General features: G+C 48.4%; 2 protein-coding genes across 5 annotated transcripts; one reads left to right on the top strand and one right to left on the bottom strand.

Moving 5' to 3' along the window:
- Nucleotides 1-316: 316 nt before the first annotated feature.
- Nucleotides 317-12,353, bottom strand: MED20 (mediator complex subunit 20). Of its 4 annotated transcripts, none has more exons than XM_050955889.1 (5): nt 12,097-12,353; nt 11,669-11,882; nt 6,345-6,499; nt 2,506-2,759; nt 317-998 (listed from the first exon to the last, which is right to left on the bottom strand). In XM_050955889.1, exons 3-5 carry the CDS (start codon nt 6,487-6,489, stop codon nt 783-785), a joined length of 615 nt encoding a protein of 204 aa, XP_050811846.1. In that variant the 5' UTR covers nt 6,490-6,499; nt 11,669-11,882; nt 12,097-12,353; the 3' UTR covers nt 317-782. The 4 variants fall into 4 exon arrangements, with proteins under 4 accessions (XP_050811846.1, XP_050811845.1, XP_050811844.1 ...); XM_050955888.1 differs by having other exon boundaries at nt 11,721-11,882; nt 12,097-12,352; XM_050955887.1 differs by lacking the exon at nt 11,669-11,882 and having other exon boundaries at nt 12,097-12,348.
- Nucleotides 12,354-13,955: 1,602 nt separating this feature from the next.
- BYSL (bystin like) lies at nt 13,956-22,371 on the top strand. The gene is made up of 7 exons (XM_050955871.1): nt 13,956-14,329; nt 16,202-16,367; nt 17,004-17,142; nt 18,510-18,643; nt 19,632-19,792; nt 20,600-20,702; nt 21,607-22,371. The coding sequence occupies exons 1-7, from the start codon at nt 14,041-14,043 to the stop codon at nt 21,953-21,955; spliced, it is 1,341 nt and encodes a 446-aa protein (XP_050811828.1). The 5' UTR covers nt 13,956-14,040; the 3' UTR covers nt 21,956-22,371.
- The last annotated feature ends 1,979 nt before the right edge of the window (nt 22,372-24,350 follow it).

Here is a 24,350-nt window from a genome sequence, read left to right as displayed (position 1 = left end):
AAAGAATCCCTCAGGAAGACCAGACTCCATTTGTATCGTCGGAGAGCCAGAAGGTTTTAATCCGCCCATCAGCGATCAAAGATGATGGCAAGTTAAGAACATAACCACAAGGGGACAGCAAAGAATTGAGAGAGATTTTTGGTCACAAAAGGAAATTATTTTTCATTTAGGGTGTAAAGCCCCTCAACAAAATCAAAATCATAGCTAAGAAATAACTTCTGCACTAGAGAAAAATTAAAGAAATTTGTTACCCGCCCCCCCCCCCCCCACACACACACACACCCACCCCCTTGCTGGATAAAAAGACTCTACATCCTTATATGAAAATAAGCCTTTTTTTAATTATTATTAAAGTGGTACCAAAATGTTTCCATACGAATATCCCCAAAACCCACATTCATCAGCCTGCCGCTACGGAAAATGAGAGACAATAAAACCCTGCCTGTATGCGCATGTAGCTGGATTTTCTACTTTTATCCTTCTGCAGAAGAACATTTACCACCAGAATCAAGCATTACTGTTGCACTGAGACACACCAGCGCCAATGGGCTAACCACTGAATAAGGGATGAAACACACTCTATATCTGAGACCAAGCTTGGAGGTAGGAAAAACTGATTCTACCCCTGCTATATGGAGATGAATGGTGTTTTTCTCTAGGGGGAAGACATCTTTAGGACATTACTGAGCAAAGGGCTGGGATTCCTGATCCATGAGGACAATCAGAAAAAAGAGGACATTGTCACTTTAAAAAGAAAAAAGAAAAGTCTTCTGGAGTCTTCTTCATCTGATCCCAGCTACAGGCACCTGCTGCTGTTTGCGGATCTTGTTGAACAGTTCCATGTACTGAGCCATTGTGTCACCTGGGCTGTAGATGCTGTCGTGCTTGTTGCCAAACATGGATGGGATTCCAGGAGTGTGATTCCCCATGAAGCTTTGCATGAACTCCATGAGCAGGTTCCAGCAGTCGTTGGCTACCACACATGGGCAGTATTCCACCTGGCAACAGAAACAGGAGCACTGAAGCCCGGAGCAGGGGATGGTAACCACACAGGAGACAATTAACTTTGAACCCTGATACAGAACGCGTCAATCCTTTGGAGACAAAGGGATATACAATCCTTCTCATATATGCAAACTAAAAGGAGATGTTTAATTTTTTTCCTCCTTCACTTATGTGATAAACAATGAGCCAGCACCCTGGAAAACATTCAAGGAACTCACCTGAATTTTTACTTACAAAAGCAATGGGGACCAGGGTAGTAAAAGGTTATCAGAAAGCTGCAGATCCATCATTAAGTGACCTAAATACTCCAGAGCTAGATGGCACAGCAAGAGGTTAATGCACTAGCCATTCACCTCTGCAGACCTTGGTTCAAATGCCACTTTGCCCAGGAGGGACTTGGGTCAGGAATAACAAGGATGTTACGTGTCAGAAATGAGGTGGATTGTTAGATTGTGTGCTTGTGTAAAAAAGAATCAGACAGGTAGCTGTGGAAATGTGCTCAGAACCTGCTACCAACTTCTTCACTGTCACAGGCATTACATTTGCTTATTTAAAAAAAAAAAAAAAAAAAAAAAAAAAAAAAAAAAAAAGCAAAACCATCCCTGCAGGCTGACAAGAATGATGAACTGCAAATGGAGATCTGATAATTATATCCTCTTATGCATGCTGATGAACCTCAGGATTCACCAAACCCAGCTTGCCTTACTCGACAGGGGTGAGGGTGTTTATAAGCAGGATTAAGATCATACATGTTTTTAATTAAACAAGTTTTCCAAAGTACAAGACAGGCAGCTCAGATTGGGTCCCAAACTCAAGTCTGGTATAAAGCAAGCTTCTGCTAAACCTAAGATCAATAGAAAGGCTGCTATCATTATGGCAACTGTGTTCATTCTACTGAAATATAATAATGTTATTACTTGATCTTTGTTTCTATTGACTAGGAATGTTGAAACACATGTTTAAAGATGTCCAATGATGTGATCAAATATTTGTAAAACAGGATTTTAAAGTGTTTAGAAAGAGACAAAAATCTGGCTCCCCTTTTCCACTGCGTCCAAAACAAAAACTACTCATCTTCACTTTCAGAGGTGCTTCCTAGCTTAGCACAGCCCCACCTATCCTCTCATACACACTACTGAGCCTTCAACATATGCCTCTGCTCTGCTAATGATGCCAGTTGTTGTTACCCATTAGTCTTATTTTTCCCTCAAACACCTTTGCACCTTTTCCCATGTCATCTTATACACACTGGAAGATTTCCCCTTTAAGGTCGGCAAAGCCAGGGCATCGTCCCTCAAGCTCACCTCTGTCATGATGCCTACAAAGTACTTGACCATATTTAGGCAGCTAGTGTACTAGGACTGATGCTCATGACTCTAATCGCAATATTCTCATTGTTAGACAGAAGGAGCACAAGGTCCTTCTGATCCTACGATTCTGTGATTCTATGTTTCACTGAAGTCAATGATACTAGCCACCTCAAGGAACAAACAGCCTTACCTCCACAGATATTCCCCGGGCACTGGGCCCCATGGTAACAGTGCCAACCTTCACCAAGAAGTCACAGTACTGGTACCGCGTACCCCGGCTCTCTATCTTGTTTGCCTTGGCATTTTGGAAAAAGCCTTTCAGTTTCACCATCAGGACGTCAAAGTTGGCATCTGCTATGAGGCAGGGGCCATTTTCAAAGAGAGCGAAACAGCTGAGTGGATATTCAGAGTTATGCATCACGTACATCAGCTTGCCAGCCTGCCCTGGAACAAGAGCAATGGTATTTTAACTGTAGAAATGATGCTTCTTCCTTCTTGTGCACTTTCAAGAAGAAACATCTGTTAGAATCAACAAAGACACGGACAAAAGAAACACTATTTCAGGATTTCTGTATTCCTCATGAATGTTTAATATGGTTCTGGATGCAGGGTGTTTGGGTTTGTTTTATGATCTAAAAATAAAACATAAAAAAAACCCTCAGGCAGGTACATTAACATTTTTGCCATTCCAGAACACATCCTGATCTCTGTATTTCCGGTGCCTACTGAGATGTACAAGGCCAAAACTCAAATTTCTAAACATGTTTTGCACCGATTACTCAAGAGAGCCACTGACTGCTAACTTTACTGCTGGGTTTCCATTTACCAATTCACCCACTGATACATACCTATGTCACCTTGGGAAACGGGATATTTTACTGGGGAAGAGAGGTGGGAACTGTCTACAGAACTGATGATACTTAAATGTCTAATAACGAGATCGCATACTGGATGCCCTCCACTCTTTGTAACAAGAGAGCCCAACTTGAACAAATTCAATATTTGGAGCCAGGTTTCCTTTAACATTCCATATGAACGGATCCAAACACTGACCCACCACGATGAATTCTCAGGAACGTTACTCCTTAGGGGCACCGTCAACTCAAAATTTAGGCACTGGGGAAAAACTAAGAATCCTTCCAACCCTTCTACAAAACTGAACACGAATTTTTTTTTTTTTTTAAATCTCAGCGGAAACATTTTTCAGACCAATAACCCCTGCTCCTGCAGTACACACAACCCAAAACCTGTGGTGCTGAGACAGAAACTGACTAGAGACAAAAGCGACCTTGATTTACACTGCCCAAGATGAGAGAAGGGCAAAATGTAAATAAAGAGCATGAACAGGGATGAGTACATTGGATTTCTAATATTCTTTCTGCTTTAACAATCTACAGGCCAGACTGCGAAAGAGCAGTTATACAAACAGCCCTAGTGAACTCAACCAGTAATTCCTCATGCACAAAAGGGGCTTCCAATGGGGTTCAAAGGCATTATAAATAACATAGGGCTAGATTGTGACTTGCATTGTACATCCCTGCAAGGGATGTTAGAGGAAATGAAGCCTCCCCCTTGCCCATGCAGATCCTGGGTCTGGGCACCTGCTTAATGTACTTGTCCATCCCTGGAGCAGGTGTACAGGCGGATAGGTGGAGTCTAGTCTTAATTCTCATTCATTCACCAGTGCAGCAGAGGGGGTGGGGGTGAGGGTGGGGAGATTACGTGGTATGGTATCATACTCTGCGCTAGCACAAGGCAGCAGCAAATCACTACCACCAAGGCACCATCACAGAAACTGAGACACAGATGTGAGACAGTCACAGTGACTCTGTGCATGTGACTCCGTGCACCCATGCTGAGTTCACTGAAGCCCATCTGAGTGCAGGGGTATGTCCATGCATGGCCAATTGCTGACTGGGGCCTAACGTGCTTTCTGCATAACACATGCATTTGGGAAAAAAAATATCTTGACGATTTAGGGAGCCGCTAAATGAGCATTTACACTCACAGCTGTTGCTATTATAGAGCCATACAGTTTAAGGCTAGAAGGGACCACTGTCTGACCGCCTGTACATCACAGGCCACCGCACCACCCAGCCACCCACACACCAAGTCCAACAACCAGAATTAGACTCTTAATGAGAGCTTAACACAAAAAATACCATATCACACAGCCTTTACTTAGCTGTGAAAGGAAGTTCTTTTTTAAATACGTTACACAGGAAAAATAACCCAAACTATATTTTTGATCACTGTTGATTCATTAGCCAATGGGGCACGCCATCAGCAGAAAGTTCTTTTGGGTATTCAAGGAAAAGTGGACGCTTTATAACTGGTTCGCATGGGGCTTTAGAAGGAAGAGCTATGATACTGTGCAGCTGCCTATATAAAGAACTAGCCCTTTGGCAGATTTCTGCAGACATCACAAAAAAAATCAAATGTCTGTTACTTTTCTTACATGCAAACAGCGTGGAAGTGATCAGCAAAATCCAACAGCAGGGCAAAGTTGCAAGAAATACCTTGAGCCAGAGAGCCTAGTGTTCACAGAGAACTCTGCACAGGCAACAGTGAAGCCATGCACATTCCCAGACAGAACGACGGAGGCACAAGCTCACTGCTGACTTCTAGAGACACTTATAGTGAAGAAGTGAGATTTTTTTACCCACGAAAGCTTATGCCCAAATAAATCTGTTAGTCTTTAAGGTGCAACCGGACTCTTTGTTGTTTTTATAGCGAAGCTTTAACGCAGGGGTAGGCAACCTATGGCATGAGTGCCGAAGGCGTCACGCAAGCTGATTTTCAGTGGCACTCACATGGCCTGGGTCCTGGCTACCAGTCTGGGGGGCTCTGCATTTTAATTTAATTTTAAATGAAGCATGTTAAACATTTGAAAAACCTTATTTACTTTACATACAATAATAGTTTGTTTATATATGATAGACTTATAGAAAGAGACCTTCTACAAATGTTAGAATGTATTACTGGCACACGAAACCTGAAATCAGAGTGAATAAATGAAGACTCGGCACACCACTTCTGAAAGGTTGCTGACCCCTGCTGTAATGCCATGACAGTTGAAGGTGAGACTAGTTGCTTGAGTTACTTTTTTTTTTAAGCACTCTGTAGTCCACATGCTCACTCAGATTGTCTTGAAAAAGTGCCGTGTATCGTGAGGAACCAGGGTAGGGGCTAGGAGTCTAAATTTGAAGTTGATTAAAAAGGGTGTCCTGAGATACAGCCCCACTTAAAAAGAGTCACGACACCATTCTATGGTCTCCCTAGGAAAACTGTCCCTCTGTACCACCTCTTCCTCAAAGAACAAGGGAAATTCTCTATCTAAAATCCTTGTTAATAGTTAAGGTTGACCAGCATTTCCTTGTACCCTTGCAGAATGACAAGTGGAAGGCTAGATTATTACTGTCTGTAACAGCAGGTTTGGGGAGTCACTCAAAGAGGGCAATATGAAGGTTGCAGGACTGGCGAGTATCGTTAACTCTGTACTTTCTGGTTTTCAGCAGTTTAAGGTACAAGGCATCGCAGGTCAGTCTTAACTCGGTGTTAAGGAAGCTTTTGGGGAGTGAATCATAATCTTTATCGATGCAACATCTTTCATCCAAAGATCACCAACCGTTTTATTATCAGCAGTCAAGCCACTCAACCCCATGTGAGGTAGGTCAGTATTTTAACGTACATTTTAAACATTGGGAGAATAGAATGCATGGATTCTGAGGACAGAATCCATGCATCTGGTCCCTATTTTACTCTTCTTCCCTACAGTTACCGCCAAGTTATTGCAGTAGTGACACTCTGAATAATTGGAGAAAAGAAGGGGCGGTGGCGGGGGGAGGAAGCATTAGTGGGATTGAGACTCAACCTCAGGAGCTGGCATTAGATGTCCTTGTCAGAAAATGAGAGAGCAGTTACTTCCCTGAACTTTACTCAAGTTGAGTTCTACCAACCCCAGCAATCAACCTTAATGATCACCACAGGGCGCTTTGATCACTCCATGAAAGGAAGTGAAATGCAGACCTTGGTTGCCCATGGTGGAGGCAGCGGTGTGGTAGGTCTCACAGTCTACACAAAATGTTCCTTGTTTCTCTGCTCCCAGCAGCTCCAATTTCCTTGTTAGGATTTCAACTGTTTGCTGGACGCTCTTCCCCTCTGCCACGGGCATCTGAGACACACTATCATAGAAGACAAAGAAGCAACAGAAAAGATTCAGTAATCGCATACATAGAGATATGATAACCAAGTCAGAATCAATTTCAGCCAGTCAATGTACTTATAAAGTCTAGAATAGAGATTAGAAAACTATCATGTATGTTGGCATCTGATCTGTAGGGCACTTGCATACTTGACTCATTCACTTAAAGGCCAGAAGAGAGCATTGTGATAGTCTTGTCTGACCTCTTGACTAACACAGGGCAGAGAACCTCACCCCGTAATTTTTCTATCAAACCCATATGCTTCTTTTTGAGCTATAGCATTGAGCTAAGACATCCTGCCATTAAAGCTGGGGTGGGTGAACTCTTTGGCCAAAGGGCCACATCTGGGAATAGAAATTGTACGTCAGGCCATGAATGCTCACAAAATGGGGGTTGGGGTGTGGGAGGGGCTGAGGACTCTGGTTGGGGGCGCAGACTCTACGGTGGGACTGGGGATGAGGAGTTTGGGGTGTAGGAAGGTGCTCTGGGCTGGGATCAAGGGGTTCGGAGGGCAGGAGGGGGATCAGGGCTGGGGCAGGGGGATGGGGTGCAGGGGGGTTGGCTCAGGGGTGCAGGTTCTGGGCGACGCTTACCTCAAGCAGGTCCCAGAAGCAGTGGCATGTCCCTTCTCCGGCTCCTACATGGAGGTGCAGCCAGACAGCTCTGCAAGCAGCCCCATCCCCAGAAACCGCCCCTGCAGTTCCCATTGGTTGCAGTTCCCGGCCAAAGGGAGCTGCAAGGGCGGCGCTTAGGGCAGAGGCAGCATGCGAAGCTGGGCCCTGTGGCAGCTCCTACACGTAGAAGCTGGAGGCAGGCCATGCCGCTGCTTCCAGGAGCTGCGTGGAGGGGCTCCTGACCTTGCTGGAGTGGGGCAAGCCCCAGATCCCACTCCCCACCGAGAGCTCAAGGGCCAGGTTAAAATGGCTGGCAGGCCAGATCCAGCCAACAGGCCATAGTTTGCCCACCCCTGCATTGAAGAGAGGGGTCAGGAGCAGGATTTGAACCCACAGCTCTACAGGGAGGCTGGAACACCCAGGAGAGGACAAGACAAAGCTTTGAATGTGGCCTGTTAGACCACTCAGCCATCCCAACCCAGCTGTGACAGGGGTTTAAGAAAACCCTAAGGCAGGCAGAGCAAACATAACAGGCATTGGCACCATACTAAGTACCACTGCAATGGGTGCTGGCAAAGTGCCAGGACAGATGAGACACTGTAGAGATAAATTTTCCTTGTCACCCTATAAGTATAAAATAAGCATCACCCAGAAGGTTTTACACAAGGTTTTTGCTCTGTTACACTGGTAGCTCCAGATAGCCTGTGGTCAAACGTGTTCTTGATATCCTTAGAGCTCTCCCTATTTCCCTCTTGAGCAGTATAAAGCCTTGATCTTCTGTTTTTAAATACATGACCTCCCTGCCCTTAATGCCCATTGCAATATTTTCCCATTATGTTACATTACCAGCTGCAATATTGACATAGCTTGTTGAAGCCTACTGAAGAGAGGGAAGAGTATCTTCACAGGCAGACTTGCTCACCTAGTGAGGAGGGCTTTAAACTAGGTTTGCCGAGGGACAGTGATGATCTAAGCCCTGAGATAAGTGGGATACCGGGAGGAAACACAAGGAGGAAGATGCAACGGAGGGTGGGCTCCTGATTCATACTGAGAAAGCAGGGCAGTCAGCTAGTTATCTTAGGTGCCTGTACACGAACGCAAGAAGCCTGGGAAACAAGCAGGAAGAATCGGAAGTCCTGGCACAATCAAGGAATTATGATGTGATTGGAATAACAGAGACTTGGTGGGGTAGCTCACATGACTGTCATGGATGGGTATAAACTGTTCTCGAAGGACAGGCAGGGGAGGAAAGGTGGAGGAGTTGCACTGTATGTAAGAGAGCAGTATGATTGCTCAGAGCTCCAGTATGAAACTGGAGAAAAGCCTGTGGAGAGACTTTGGGTTAAGTTTAGAAGCGAGAGCAAAAAGGGTGATGTCGTGATGGGCGCAGGGTTGGCTCTAGGATTTTTGCTGCCCCAAGCAACAAAAAGAAAAAAAAAAAGCTACAACTGTGATCTGCGGCACTCCCACTGCCAGTTCAGTCTTCGGCAGCAATTTGGTGGCTGGTCCTTCGCTCCCAGAAGGAGTGAGGGACCCGCCGCCGAAGAGCCGGAGGTGCCACCCCTCTCTGTTCGCCAGCCCATGCACTTGCTTGCTGGGCTAGTGCCTGGAGCCAGCCCTGGATGGGTGTGTGCTATAGACCACCGGACTAGGAGGATGAGGTAGACGAGGCTTTCTTTGGACAGTTAACTGAAGTTTCCAGAACACAGGCCCTGGTTCTAATGGGGGACTTCAATAATCCTGACATCTGCTGGGAGAACAATACAGCAGTGCACAGACAATCCAGGAAGTTTTTGGCGAGTGTTGGGGACAACTTCTTGGTGCAAGTACTGGAGGAACCAACCAGGGGGCCGTTCTCCTCCTGACCTGCTGCTTACAAACAGGGAAGAATTGGTGGAGCAAGTAGAAGTGGGTGGCAACCTGGGAAGCAATGACCATGAGATGGTTGAGTTCAGGATCCTCACAAAAAGGAAGAAAGGAGAGTAGCAAAATACAGACCCTAGACTTCAGAAAAGCAGACTTTGACTGCCTTAGGGAACTGATGGGCAGGATCCCCTGGGAGGCTAATATGAGAGGGAAAGGAGTCCAGTAAAGCTGGCTGTATTTTAAACAAGCCTTATTGAGGGCGCAGGAACAAACCATCCCGATATGCAGAAACAATAGCAAATATGGAAGTGAAATTTTCGGTGAGCTTAAACACAAAAAGGAAGCTAACAAGAAGTGGAAACTTGGACAGATGACTAGGGAGGAGTATAAAAGTATTGCTTGAGCATGCAGCCGTGTAATCAGGAAGGCCAAAACACAACTGGAGTTGCAGCTAGCAAAGGATGTGAAGAGTAACAGAAGGGTTTCTACAGGTAGGTTAGCACAAGAAAAAGGTCAGGGAAAGTGTGGGACCTTAATGAATGGGGAAGGCAACCTAGTGACAGATGATGTGGAAAAAGCTAATGTACTCAACGCCTTTTTTATGCCTTTGTCCTCACAAACAAGGTTAGCTCCTAGACTGCTGCACTGGGCCACACAGTATGGGGAGGAGGTGAGCAGCCCTCTGTGGTGAAAGAACAGGTTAAGGACTATTTAGAAAAGCTGGACACGCACAAGTCCATGGGTCCAGATCTAATGCATCTGAGGGTGCTGAGAGAGTTGGCTGATGTAATTGCAGGGCCACTGGCCATTATCTTTGAAAACTTGTGGAGATTGGGGGAGGTCCCAGACAACTGGAAAAAGGCAAATATAGTGCCCATATTTAAAAAAGGGAAGAAGGAGAACCTGGGGAACTACAAACCGATCAACCTCACCTCAGTCACTGTAAAAATCATGGAGTGGGTCTGCAAGGAATCCATTTTGAAGCACTTGGAAGAGAGGAAGATGATCAGGAACAGTCAACATGGATTCACCAAGGGCAAGTCATGCCCGACCAACCTGATTGCCTTCTATGATGAGATACCTGGCTCTGTGGAAAGCAGTATACGTGATATATCTTGACTTCAGCAAAGCTTCTGATATGGTCTCCCACAGTATTCTTGCCAGCAAGTTAAAAAAGTATGGATTGGATGAATGGACTATAAGGTGGATAGAAAGCTGGCTAGATTGTCGGGCTCAACGGGTAGTGATCAATGGCTCAATGTCTAGTTGGCAGATGGTATCAAGCAGAGTGCCCCAGGGGTCGTGCCCTGGGGCCAGTTTTGATCAACATTTATTAATGATCTGGCTAATGGGATGGACTGCACCTCCAGCAAGTTTGCAGATGACACTAAGCTGCGGGGAGAGGTAGATATACTGGAGGGTAGGGATAGGGTCCAGAGTGACCTAGACAAATTGGAGGACTGAGCCAAAAGAAATCTGATGAGGTTCAACAAGGACAAGTGCAGAGTCCTGCACTGAGGACAGAAGAATCCCATGCACTGCTACAGACTGAGGACCGACTAGCTAACCAGCAGTTCTGCAGAAAAGGACCTGAGGATTACAGTGGACGAGAAGCTGGATATAAATCAGCAGTGTGCCCTTTTTGCCAAGAAGGCTAACGGCATATTGGGCTGCGTTAGTAGGAGCACTGCCAGCAGATTGAGGGAAGTGATTATTCCCCTCTGTTCGGCACTGGCAAGGCCACATCTGAGGTACTGCATCCAGTTTTGGGCCCCCCACTACAGAAAGGGTATGGACAAATTGGAGAAAGTCTAGCAGAGGGCAACAAAAATGATTAGGGGGCTGGGGGAACTGGACTTGTTTAGTTTGCAGAAGAGGAGAGTAAGGAGGGATTTGATAGCAGCTTTCAGTTACCTGAAGCGGGGTTCCAAAGAGGATGGAGCTCAGCTGTTCTCAGTGGTGGCAGATGACCGAACAAGGAGTAATGGTCTCAAGTTGCAGTGGGGGAGGTCTAGGTTGGATATTGGGAAAAACTATTTCACTAGGAGGGTGGTGAAGCACTGGAATTGGTTACCAAGGGAGGTGGTGGAATCTCCATCCTTAGAAGTTTTCATGGTCAGGCTTCACAAAATCCTGGCTGGAATGATTTAGTTGGTGTTGGTCCTGCTTTGAGCAGGGAATGGACTAGATGACCTCCTGAGGTCCCTTCCAACCCTAATCTTCTATGATTCTACGATTACAAGCCCAACTAGATCCCTGACTGAACATAACCCAGCCAGCTCCTCTTTGCATTCCCTGAGCAGCAGCATCTCTTCACACCACACACAGTCAGTCTGTGGAACTCTTCGCCAGAGGATGTTGTAAAGGCCAAGTTTCAAAAAAGAACTAGATAAATTGATACTGCATAAGTCCATCAATGGCTACTAACCAGGATGGGCAGGGATGCAAAACCATGCTCTGAAGTGTCCCCAGCCTCGGCTTGCCAGAAGCTGGGAATGGGCAACACAGGCTGGATCACTTGCTGATTACCTGTTCTGTTCATTCCCTCTGGGGCACCTGGCATTGGCCACTGTCAGAAGACAGAATACTGGGCTAGACGGACTATTGGTTTGATCCAGCATGGCCGCTCTTATGTTCCAAGTCCTCCTAAACAAGGATCCTGCCTCACCCATATTCTTCTCTGCTGGGTGCCTTCTCCCACTATCCCCACCGGGACTCACGTGACGATAACCAAGCGGGTGGTGCAGCAGCGTGCTGCTGGCTCGAACAGTAAGACAGCCCCAGCAGCTCAAACACCAACGAGGAGCACAGGCTGAAGAAGCTGCCACGGTACACTCCCAGCAAGAATCAATGTAGTCTGAATAGGCAGCCGTGAGATCGTCCTGCAACAGAGCACCTCCTAAGGAAGTAACCTTTCAGGGCTCGGTGCAAGGAGCTCCCCCTACACCCCACCCCATTGATGGAACCTAACCTGCTGTAACAGAGCTGCTCCTGGCAGACACCAGTCTACAAACATCATGCAGTCACATTCATTGCAAGTAAATAAAAACCCAACCACGGGCATGCTTTTTAACCACGCAACATAGAAAGTCCTACCAGGTGACTCCCATGCTTCCTGAAGTCTTCACGTAGGGCTGGACTGGTCCCTACGGAGGAGAAGAAGGCTCAGCTGATACTATGTAGTATTTCAAATATGTTTGCAGCAAGGACTTGTATATGAACGTCTCTCTCGCTCCTGGGAAGGAAGCACATTTACTAACCCAGCAGCCCCTCCCTCTCCTCTACTATCCCAGTGAAACGCAACAAGCAGGAAATGATGTAATCCAGAAGGGCGGATACGAGTCTCAGGCCAGGCACCCTACCTCTCTGTATGTCACGGTGCTACTTACAAAAAGAACAGGAGTACTTGTGGCACCTTAGAGACTAACAAATTCATTTCAGCATGAGCAGGAAAGCTCATGCTGAAATGAATTTGTTAGTCTCTAAGGTGCCACAAGTACTCCTTTTCTTTTTGCAGATACAGACTAACACAGCTGCTACTCTGAAACTGGTGCTACTTACCACCTCCTGGACGCAGATCAGTTACCAAAGATTGTGACAGGTTTCAGAGTGGGAATAGAGAATGCTTGGCACGGGACTGCAGAACCAGGGGACACAGAAGAACAGGAGAAAATAATTCTTTTGTCAATGCTCCCCAGTGTCCCAGGAGGAAGTTGACAAAGGCCTGAGGGAAACACCTTGCAAACTCCTTCATCATAAAGAAGGCAACATTTAGGAGGGGCAGCTCTTTTAAAGAATTATTAAGCCCCTTTCTTTTCAGTTTAAACCATTTTTAACCAAATAAATCCTGGGTTTTATAAAAAGTATTATTCATTTTTTTCTGATTTTCACCCTACCTTTGTACCAGTCAAATATATATATAAAAGTTGTTTTATTAGGAAATACAATGCATGACATGAGATATATGTGTTGTGATAATACATTAGTCTGTGTGTATATGCAAAGCTGCCTGTTGAAGTAAGGCTATGTATTAGTCTTGAAGATACATACACTAAACAAACAAGCACCCACGCAAGCTCTAAAGTGCGTGCGCATCTGAACGTACTGATGAATCTCGGTCCCACCAAGTACACATTTCAAGCTGTTAGCAGATAACGGTTTAAAGATCTGACACACATTAAACTAAAATGGTAAGAAAAAGAAAATCTGTCTTAGAATATGTTTCAGAACACAAGTAAGTATTCAAAAGTTTTAATAACAAAAAGAGGAGAAAAGAATGGTGTGGCCTCAGTATGAAATGTAAATATTTATAGTAAACTATTTATTCAAATGAAAAGTTTTATCTGGGGATTAGAGAGCTATTGTTTTCTTAAACTCAAAGGTGGCACTGTGTTTTGAGTTCTGTTTTAGTTCTGCAGCAAACCACATTGAATTCCATTCATCAAAGCATTCATCTACTGAATATCTTTTCCCCATCCTTCCGTCCACCAAAATAAACCCAGATATTTACCCAGAAAAAATATTTTTCCACTGATTTTCACCTGTTTTTGTTGCTGTAGTAATAAACACTAATACATTCCTGAGAATAAATAAAATAAAAACCAAAAAAAGAAAGTCTTTAAGAATTATTTAGCTAAGAAACCAATATTCGCTGCCCCTCCACCAATTTCTTCCAGCCTAACGTATCTCAATGGAGTTAACAGGTGGGTGAGTCCAGCCCTTGTCTCAACACAGTAAATCCACCTTCCCTCTCTGCTGCTTTGAAAGCTGAACTCGCTCTGAACGATGGACTCTGCCTGAGAAGTTCCTAGAAGCCACTGTAAAATAGGACGGCTGCGCCTTTAAGAGCCGAGCCTTGCAACAGGGTTGACTAGGCTGTTGCCAGTTTTGGAACGGAAGGGGTCGCAACGTTCTAGGAGCGCATGCGCTTTGGTGGCACCTCTCCAGCCGCCCCCCCCCTTCCTTTGCGTACGCAACGCACACACAGGCCGCACACGTGGGCTTTCTCGCAGGCCGGGGAGAGCGAGCTGGGGGATCAACATGCCTAAGGTCAAGCGGCGGAGGGGCACTGGGGGCGCAGGGGAGGCTGCCAGGAACGTGTCCCTGGCCGAGCAGATCATAGAAGGGGACTCGGTGAAGCCCACCACGCGGGTGAAGAGGCGAGGCAGAGGCGGGCAGCATGGCGGTGGAGAACAGGAGGACCAGTATGTGGATGAGAAGCTGTCCAGGAGGATCCTGGAGCAGGCTTGGATCCAGCAGGAGGAGCTGGAGGCCGAGCACTGCCCTGGCAAAGGAACCGAACCGAAGAAGGAGAAGACCACGGTGCTGGGTAAGTGGGGACAGAGCGGGGGACTGAGCACGCAAGAGGGGTGGGGCTGGGAGTGGGTGGGGTGAGCTGGGCTGGTTCTCTAGCCGTTGCTTGGGGTGAACGCTGCTCCTTATTGAAGCGCAGAGCTAGCTTTGAGCACACGGGTGGGCACTGTCACTTATTAACGAGCCTGATCTCTGCTTGTCAGTTTCGGCTGGGTGAGGACAATCCCCCCCACCACCCCCCTCTGTTTCCCTTTGATATAGCAGGTTTGATGGGGAAGAGAAGAACCCCCTGCTAAATTCTCATTGGATTTCTCTCTCCACCCTCCCAGTCCCGGAGAATCCAAGTATTAAAAGTTAGGCCTGGGTAGATATGCTATGGTATTGTGTTAAGGTCTTTCCCACTTTTCCCAAGGACGTCCCAGAAGGCTTCAGGAAGTGGCAGTGGCAGGTCAGTAGGTGGCAGTGCTCATCATAAATTAGCAAAGAGTCCTGTGGCACCTTATAGACTAACAGACGTATTGGAGCATGAGCTTTCATGGGTGGATACCCACTTCGTGGGATGCATATATTCACCCACGAAAGCTCATGCTCCAATATGTCTGTTAGTCTATAAGGTGCCACAGGACTCCCTGCTGCTTTTACAGATCCAGACTAACATGGCTACCCCTCTGATACTTGATATCATAAATCAGTTTGCATCAGAAGTCCCAGTATAGTGGAAGGGGGCATTGTGCTGCCTTGTCTGCTGCCTTCCAGGTGAGATGTAAAACAAAGTTCTGGCTCCTGATCATATAGCAAAAGTTATAGGTGTGTTCACCTGGGTGCCTCGGCTGAGTTGTGACACGGGAAGGCATTAAGTCTCCCTATATTCCTCCTCCTCCTCCACTTTTATCCACTTGTCTGTATACTTACACAACCCTCGTCACTATAATATCTGACATCTCACAATTGTGAAGGGATCTGATCCTGTCAGCACGTCTCAGACAAAGGGAGGTATTGTTCCCATTCAACAGCTGCACAGAGAGATCTAGAGACTTGTCCAAAGTTACACAAGAAATCTGTGGCTGACTCAGGAACTGAACCCAGGTTTCCTGGGTTCTAGTCCAGTGGTCTATTCAATAGACCATCCTTTCCCTTGGGTATGAGGTTCTTCCTCATTTCCTGTCCCAAATCATATATTATTTTTTACCATACATTTGACAGCACATGGTGTTATCAGTTTAATGGTCACTTAGGGCCAGCTTTTAAAGGTACTGGAGTTGGGTACCTAAATACCTTTTACAATGTGAGCCTTAGTCCGTGATCCTGCAAATACTTACACATGTGAGTAGTTGCATTAAAGCGTGAGTATAAAGTTCATTATGTTTTTGCAGGATCAGGGCCTCAAGTCAGCTTTCTCCAGGCTTTTGTGATGTCTTCCTACGGCAACAGGAGAGAGAAAAAATAAAAAAAAACAACAAGCCATCGTTAGAATCTTACAAAAATGAGCAGGAGGGACTTAGGCACATGTGAAGGACCTGAAACTGCTTTTAACTCTTTAGTTGATGAAGCTTCAAGTTGTCCGGGTAATTTTTAATTGCATGGCTGTTCTCCAGTCTTATTGGTTGATCCTGGTAGTTAATGAGGCAATTGGCACAGGATAAGCAAATCTTGCGCCTGGATGGAAATTCTGCCTGTCTCTTCAGATGGACAGCCCCAGGAAGTCTCTGGTGCCCCTTCCCATAGTGGGTGTTTGACTACTGTTAGAAAAGGGCTTCTGCAAATTCATCTCACTAGCCACATGAGAGGGTTTGAGATCAGAGTGTGGAATGCTGAGTGGAATGTACTTGTTCAGCTGTATCTCTGCCCCCTGACTTGTCCGACCTTAACTGTGTCTGGTTTATTTCAGGATCTGGATCACAGAATGGGGATTCTGATGCAGAGGATGATGAGTGGCCCACGCTGGAGAAGGCTGCTGCATCCATGGGAAAGGGGGAGTACTGTGAGGAGGTGACGGTGGACCCTGAGGATGAGAGAGCCATTGAAATGTTCATGAACAAGAATCCGCCGCTAAGGTAGGAAACACACCCCTGAGCCATGGGATAGAAGTGTTTCCTTTCAGCCACACAGCATTCAAATAGCATTGAAGTTCAGAACAGCACTTTGAGCAGGTTAACTGATCTCTGGGAGGTGGGTTTGGTTAAAGCTCTGTCACTCTTCTATAGCTGGAGAGGTTGAAGCATAGGGGAGAATTGTCTTGCTCAAGCTCATGAGGCAAGTCTGAGACAGAACTAGGAATAGAATCCAGGAGTCCAGACTCCCTGTGATCCAAGCAGTAGATAATGCTTCATGTCCTCTAAAATGACACATGCACCAGGCCATATGTAGTATCTCCTGTTACTGTAGCCCCTAGAGGCCCAGCTGAGATCAGGGTTCCCTTTGTGCTTGGTGCTGTACCCACTCTCAATAAGACAGTCTGTATCCCAAAGAGATAAACCCCCTACATAGACAAGAGAGCTGAAGGATGAGGGCAGAAACAGAGGCACAAAAAGGGGAAGTGTCACCCAGCAGGCCACTGGAAGAGTGGGCTCAAGTCCTCTGATTCCTATTGCAGGGCTCAGGGCCTGCTGCCCGGTTTGCCAAGAAACAGGCTGATGCTCTTCTAGGCCAGATAGCAGCTCCACATAGTTTCCTTCCCCTGTGTCTGCCAGGCTCACGCTAGCCGATATCATCATGGAGAAGATCACGGAGAAGCAGACAGAGGTGGAGACAATGATGTCGGAAATATCGGGCCACCCCATGCCTCAGCTGGACCCCCGCGTATTGGAGGTCTACAAGGGTGTCCGAGAAGTAAGAGCAATAACATTTATATAGCAGCGTCCGCCTTCAAAACGCTGTACCTCTGTGAGGAGCTAGGTTGAATCGAGCCCAGCTGCTCCAGCAGCCAGTATTTGTAATCACTGTGGCTTGTGCTGAAAAATATCGTCTCCGGCTGCTGACGTGCAGCCATCTCCAGGGCGGCACATGACAGCTGTCACTGTACAGCAATGCTGTGTAGCACTTCAGAGTAATTAAGGAGATTGCAAACTCTGCAGGGTTGGAGGTTTCCTATCATTATATATCTGCAACAGGCAAAAAAAAACTGGGGCTGTTAATTATATTCTTATGTTGAAAGACTTTTTACTGCTCAATTGGTGGTGAGCGAGTGCATTCGAGAGCTGACTTTAAAATCCTCTTACATCCAGGAGCCCCGAAAAGCATGTGAGGCTGTGAGCAGAGAGGAATTTCTGTATGATTAGTTAGTGTTCACCGGGCATAGACTCCTTCTCTGCAGGCTTCCAAAAAATATAACTGCTGTTTCCACTGCATCTTTCATTCAAGGATCTCGAGCCCTTTATGAATAATTATGCCTCCCAACCACCAGAGTTTTGAGGAAGGCGCGTTGCTATATCCATCCTATGGATGGAGAAAATGGATCCAGTGACCTTCTCAAGGTCACTATGGGTGGCTTGCCCCTGAAGGGCTGGAGGCCTGGCGCCATTCAAGCCTGATGACTGAAGAAACTGCTCCAGACCACCTCATCCATGTTAGCAGCTCTGATGGGGCCTGATGGAGGATGGCTGGTTCCCCTATAAAGGGCAGCAGGAGGGTAGGGGGGCAGGATTAGGAAACTACAGTAAATGAGAGAGGCTCCTGCAGAGAAGACTCTGACACCGGGGGAGTTGAGAAGTGAGAACTAGAAAGCTGAATTCTAGCCAAGTAAACCTGGGAGCAACTGTTGAATTAGAACCCAGCGCCGGAAAGGAGGGATGGGGACTTCCTACATAAGGGGAAGAGACATTGAGTGGTGATTGGGGCCAAGAGGGCCAAATTCCTGCTTGATGAGAAAGAGGCTTTAAATTGGGACCCAGCTTTGGGGAAAATGGCTAGGTATTTCCTACCTAAGGGGAGAGAGACACAGAATTGGAGTCTGGAATAAATTGGACCATGGGAGGCAAATGTTTCAATTTGCTTTGGACTGAGTGAGGTGTTAAGGGGCCTTGAAGAGGTGAACAGAGGCAGGATGCCACAGAGTGACTTCCAGCCATGAGAAGGCGCTCAGGAGGCAGCTGACCTGGTTAGTCACACATTGAGTTAGTAACGGTACTCAGCAGTCCTGGCTCTCAGGTCCCTGTTCTGACCACTTGGCCACATTCCACATACTTTTTGTTTTAAAGGTGCTATCCAAATACAGGAGTGGCAAACTCCCCAAAGCATTTAAAATCATCCCAGCACTGTCAAATTGGGAGCAGATCCTTTACATCACAGAGCCAGAAACATGGACTGCAGCTGCCATGTATCAAGCAACCAGGTATGATATAATCGCCGTGATTTTACTGATTGTGGGTTTTACTGTGGGCTTTCCACAGACTCCTGCCATGTCGCTGAAATCCTAACCAACCTCTGGCTCTCAGCTTAGCCGAAAGACAGAGGAAGCAAGTCACTTGCCACCTAAGGAAAACCCATGCTAGTGCTGTGGATCTGACACTGCTAGAGGGAGAGGAGATGGACTCCATCCTGTCCCAGGGCACGGTTGTTCCCGTCAGTGTGTTCTCCATAGCTTTAACCACTCCTGAGTAACCTGCACTTTAACTTGGCGCTCTTCCTGCCTGCAGTCAGGGTGAGAACTGCAGTCTGTGACACTGGAAGCTGGAAGCATGTCCGATTTCGATATTACAGGTTCAGATCCCAGACTATAAAATGTTGCATAACACTGGCTGTTTTACTCTGGGCTCTAACACGGATGAGGTGCACAATCAGGCAAGGGAGTACAGGACTGTAGTCTCTGAAGCTGTAGCTAGAGTCTAATCGAGAGCCGGAGTACCAGTCTTTAAAAGGAAGCTCTTTAGTCATTTCATTGATTCCCTTGAACTCTGGTACTAATCCCAGCAGGTAATGCAGAGTATCATACACTTCTAAGCACTTCTTACCCCAGCTCTCCAAGGCCCTTAGCTGAGCCTCAGGGCTTCCCCTTCTTCGGAGGGTAGGGCAAAGCCTTCGGAGGATCAGTTCGCCATGTGAGTCAGTGGGAGAACCCAGGAGTCCTGACTCCTCATCTTCTATTAGGCCACCCCAACCCAGCCTGGATTTCAGCAGAACGCGTGCACACACTGAAACGCTTGTTGGGCTTCTCGTGCAGAAGCTTCAGACATGGGGTAACAAAACCACCGCCAGCAAACTAGGATGTGTGTAGTGGGAAAGGTGGGAGTATTAGACACTGCTTCCTGCTTGGCTTCGTTGATGCGCTGGGATGGGGGCTGAGACTTTAGTTCAATTTCCCACTCCCTCCTTCCTACCAGGATCTTTTCCTCCAACCTGAAGGAGAGGATGGCCCAGCGCTTCTATAACTTGGTGCTGCTCCCACGAGTGAGGGATGACATCACCGAGTACAAGCGCCTCAATTTCCACCTCTACATGGCTTTGAAGAAGGCTTTGTTCAAGCCAGGAGCCTGGTTCAAAGGTGAAAAGAAGCCATGTGGCAGTGAGAGGAGGGTGGGTCTGGGTTGCAGTGCAGTGACCTAGTGCGGAAGGTGCAGGCTGAGTTGTGTAAGCGTTCCTTGGGTCACAGCTATGCTAGGAGTTGTTTTCTAGGAGGAGGGTTGTGGAGGACTCAGTTACCTACTTGCTCTCTTTGGCCTTCCATCAGCAGCACCTTTTATTTTGCACCGTGAACTTCTTTCATGTACGCAGCAACCCCTAAACGCTCTCCCGAGTTGAACAGCAGCAGCAGAGAGAGGGGGAGGGATGCTGAAACCATGAGAGCAAAAGCAAGCAAGGTGCAGAAACCTGCTTGGTTCTTCAGCTGCGGACAAGAAGCCTGTTGAACCAGCAGTGGCTAGATCAGAATATTCAGTTCACTGATACTGGCACCATCAGCTGTATAAGTGTTGCCAAAAAGAGACAGCCCCTTTTGGTACCTGTCAGAGATGGGCGAGATCCATTCATGGCAGGGCAAACCCTAGTTGGGAGTTGATCCCCTGTGTCCATTTGTACTGTCCATTGATGAGGTTGGCAGGGACAAAGAGAGAGTGCAGCCCATCCTGTGCCTCCTGCAACATTCTGCACTTGGGTGAGGAGTGGGTTCCCAGGGATGCAGCGTTGATGCCCCTCTGGAGAGTTCATTCTCTCAGGCCGGACGTGCATGGAGACTGGAATGCATGGGGCAGGGGTCAGTCAGCTGGGGTAGGCTTCAAGCTCTGAGCCCCGCAGGTCCAGCCGTCTTGCGTTAAGAGCACTGTCGACCAACTCTCTTCTTCCTTCCTTCCAGGGATCCTGATCCCCCTGTGTGAGTCGGGGACCTGCACGCTACGGGAAGCCATCATCATAGGGAGCATTCTTGCTAAGTGCTCGATCCCTGTCCTTCACTCCAGGTAACATGGGGAGGGCTGGGTACCAGGGGGAAGTTTTCCCATTTCCTCAGGGAATCCCACAGCAATGTCATGGCTCTGCCAGAAAACCTCTCTGGCATTTCACAGAGCTGGGAAAGATCTACGAGGTCACACCTACTGCAGCCCAAGGCTGGTCCGTTCAGCAGCAATGCACTTCCGTCACTTCCCTGGACAGACTGTTCGCCATTCTGATGGCTCTCCCCCGGCAAGCTTCTGGGCCGAGAGATACCAGTTCAGCCACAGCTCCATGTTGCTGGTAGCTGAGAGTTTCCTAGCTCAGCAGCACAGGAATAGCCCGGAAGCTATGTCCCTGCTGGGTTATCCCATTTGTTCCAGTGGCACTGGAGGAGATTTGGTGCCATGCGGGACCAGACTCTTGCTGCCACTCGATTCGGTCTCTCCAGGGTAGAGAAGCAGGTAGAGCACTCGGGTCATGCCTGGGCGCGTGGCGAGATGGCCAGCTGCCAGAGAGCAAGTCTTTGGGTGGGGACTTGATGTCCCTCTGGCTCTGGGAACGGATTTACGCCGGCAGAGACAGGTGGGCGGAGGGTGCGGCCCGCTCTGGTAGCTGATACGCCATGGGCTCGCCAGCCTTCAATCCATGGCCCTAGAATGGAGGCGGTGGGGAAGTTTAAAGGCTGCCAGGGGGAAGAGCAATGGTCACAGGCTCCAGAAACAAATGTGCTCTGAACTGGGAGAAGGGGAGGCCTTGGCAAAGCCTGTCCTCCTGAAGATGCCACAGGAGCAGAGTGCTTCTTAGTGTTGGAAGGTGCCCAGTCCCACTCATGGGTGCAGAGTGTGACTGACAAGCACCTGCCCCAAGTCATCATATCGTCCCCCCTACCCCACCCATGTGCACACTTCGACCTTGCTCTCCTCCCTGCAGTGCTGCCATGCTCAAGCTCGCTGAGATGGAATACAGCGGCGCCAACAGTATCTTCCTGCGCCTGCTCATTGACAAGAAATATGCCCTGCCCTTCCGCGTGGTAGACGCCCTGGTCTTCCACTTCCTGGCCTTCCAGACGGACCGGCGCACCTTGCCCGTGCTGTGGCACCAGTGCCTCCTGACCTTCGTCCAGCGCTACAAGGAGGACCTCTCCTCGGAGCAGAAGGAATCCCTGTTGGAGCTGCTCAAGTTCCACTGTCACCCGCAGATCTCTGCCGAGATCAGGAGGGAGCTGGTGAGCTCCAAGTCTCGGGATGTGGAAGGGCTGCAGCCGGTGGCGATGGAGTGAGGCCGAGGGAGAGAAGTGGGGACTGCAGGGAGCTGGGGACTCTCTCTGGCAGGGAGAAGCTGCAGCCCAGAATTTGCCTTATGGCTCATGGCTTGCTGGGGACGCTGTCCCATGGCTGCCTTCTTCACTGGAAGAGGAAGAGGGGCTCAGCTGGCGAGCTAGATCTTTGGCTAGAACAAGCGAGTGTGTGTCCGTCACTGAGATCCCCCATGACTCCTTCCCCATAGCCCAGGGGGCGGAAGCAGGCCATGCTCTTTACCTGGCCCTTCCCTTGGAGTTAACCTCTGCAGTGGTGGAAGCTGCCTCAGATCAGAAGATGTGCTTACTGGCCTGAGACCAACAGGTGTCTGTGGGAGGGTGAAAGAGCTCTGGGCTGCTCCTGTGTCTGAGAATAAAACCTTTCCCCGGGACATTCAGAGCGTGCTCTAGTGTCTGGTGCAATTGGAAGGATTCAGTTGCAGCCACTTTAAAGGGACAGTCAGGTGGCAGGGAGCCAGCTCCTTCCTCCTCCTGGAAGAGGTGGTGCATTCGGGGGCAGTCACTGAGGGCACGTGTGATCTGTTCCAGTCCCTGCTCCGCCAGCACCACTCTCCGCTTGATGCACGCTGAAGAACTCTTCCGTTCCTCTCAGTACACTGAGCTGCCTTCCGTCTTCTGTAACTTGTCCCTCGTTTCACTGAGGATAAATTTGAAAGGCAGCCCCAGTTTCCCTTCACAGCAGGGAATGAGGTTGTGCTCTCCCGCATACATCTTGGTTGCTGGCGGGCGATGCCCTGGGGAAGGATTGGTGTCTGTGTTGGCAGCTGCAGACGTTTCTGTTTGGTGAGCAGAATGAGTTATTCCCCCGCCTGAGGTGCAGTCGGCACCAGGCTGCTTCTGTAGGCACGGGAAGAGTAATGCATTCGACGGGGGTTTAGCTCCAGGGGAGACCGATGGAGCAGTGGGTTTGTTTGCAGAGAGCTGGCTCCCTCAGGACAGCTACTCACTAGCAGGGAGATGACTGAACAATGTGCAGAGGTCCCATCAATCCGCTCCGTAGCGTTTAGCAGGAACGGTCACAGGGGAAGGCAGCTACTCTGTAATTACCCAGCTGCACATTGAAAGGAGCACTCGGCGTAAGTGATTGAGAGCCGCCTGCAAGCCAGGAGGGATGAGAGACAGAACGGGAAGCCAAAAGCAAGGCTGGGTGTTGGTAGCACATTGGTGAGGAGGCAGCTGGGAAGAAGCTACAGACAGGAGGTGACGGAGCCAGGACTCCTGGGTACTGTCTCTAGGTGTGACCTTGGAGACGTCATTTGGCCACACAGGGTGTAATGAAGGGGGAGCGATTATCTCACCATGTCCTTGGATCACCCCCCTACGTAAGCACTAACAGTGTCCCTTCAAGTAGATGCGCTGATACAGGAGAGCCCAGAAAGCCTGTTTGAACTTTTCCTCTCTCCAATTGGATGTTGCCTCCCTCCCTGCCGCCCATTCAGGGGAAGACTGTGGGACTCACCTGTTAAAATGATACATGTGTTACTCACGCCAAGGCTAAAGACGAGGCCCGTAACTGATCTGACCCAGCCATTTGGGGCTCAACTGAGATGCCTACTGAACAGCCCCCCACACCCAGTTCATTGATTTCAATTGGGTCCTGAGCCGCTGTTACTGCTTTAGAGAAGAGACCTATTCTCTTTTACTGCAGTCAGCTCCTTCCATCTCAGTGTTTACTGGGGCTGCCGGAGGCAGCTGAGAGGAGAGGTGGAAGGAGACGAAGTTTGGGCTTGGCAACTGCCTTTGTCCGGGTCAGTACAGCACCTAGCACATTGAGGCCCTGGCCTGATCCGTGATGGGGGCCTCTGGATGGTCCTGCAGTGGCAGTAGTTCACAGCAGTTGACCTCGCTCCTAGGTCTGAACAAGGGAAGGGGACTGGTTATTTGAAGAGGTGGTAAGAGGAGCTCTCCTGGGGCCTGTCCCCTACTCAGTTGATCCAGAAGGTCAGCCAGGATGAGATTGGCACCTGTGCAGGTATGAGTCTGGCAGCCCTTTCATGCCCACCCGTTCTATTGGAGACAGCCACAACCTGGAGCTTTAAGAGTGGCGGAGCCATTGTCCTCTGGCTGCTCAGCCTACCTCCTCTGAGCGCTGCAGTTCAGGGTCCAGTCCCCATGCAGGCAAAGCTGAGGCCTTGAAGTCAGTGACGGCCTTAGTCCTTCCAGGGCAATGGCCTACATGGCAACTGTCCCCCCAGCAACACAGGAGGCTTAGAGTCTGTGTCCTAGCCTGCTAAGCCAGCTCCTTGTCTAGTTATTTCTGCTCACAGCTGCTCAGAAGCTTTCGCAGTGCATTGAGCTAAAGGAAGTTGGGGTTGATCTATCTCAGTCCCCCATGAGGTGGCAAAACACAGCAGGC

The sequence above is a fragment of the Gopherus flavomarginatus genome, chromosome 5 (genome assembly GCF_025201925.1).
Source record: "Gopherus flavomarginatus isolate rGopFla2 chromosome 5, rGopFla2.mat.asm, whole genome shotgun sequence".
NCBI classification, from domain to species: Eukaryota; Metazoa; Chordata; order Testudines; family Testudinidae; genus Gopherus; species Gopherus flavomarginatus.
This window is presented reverse-complemented; position numbering and strand designations above follow the sequence as displayed.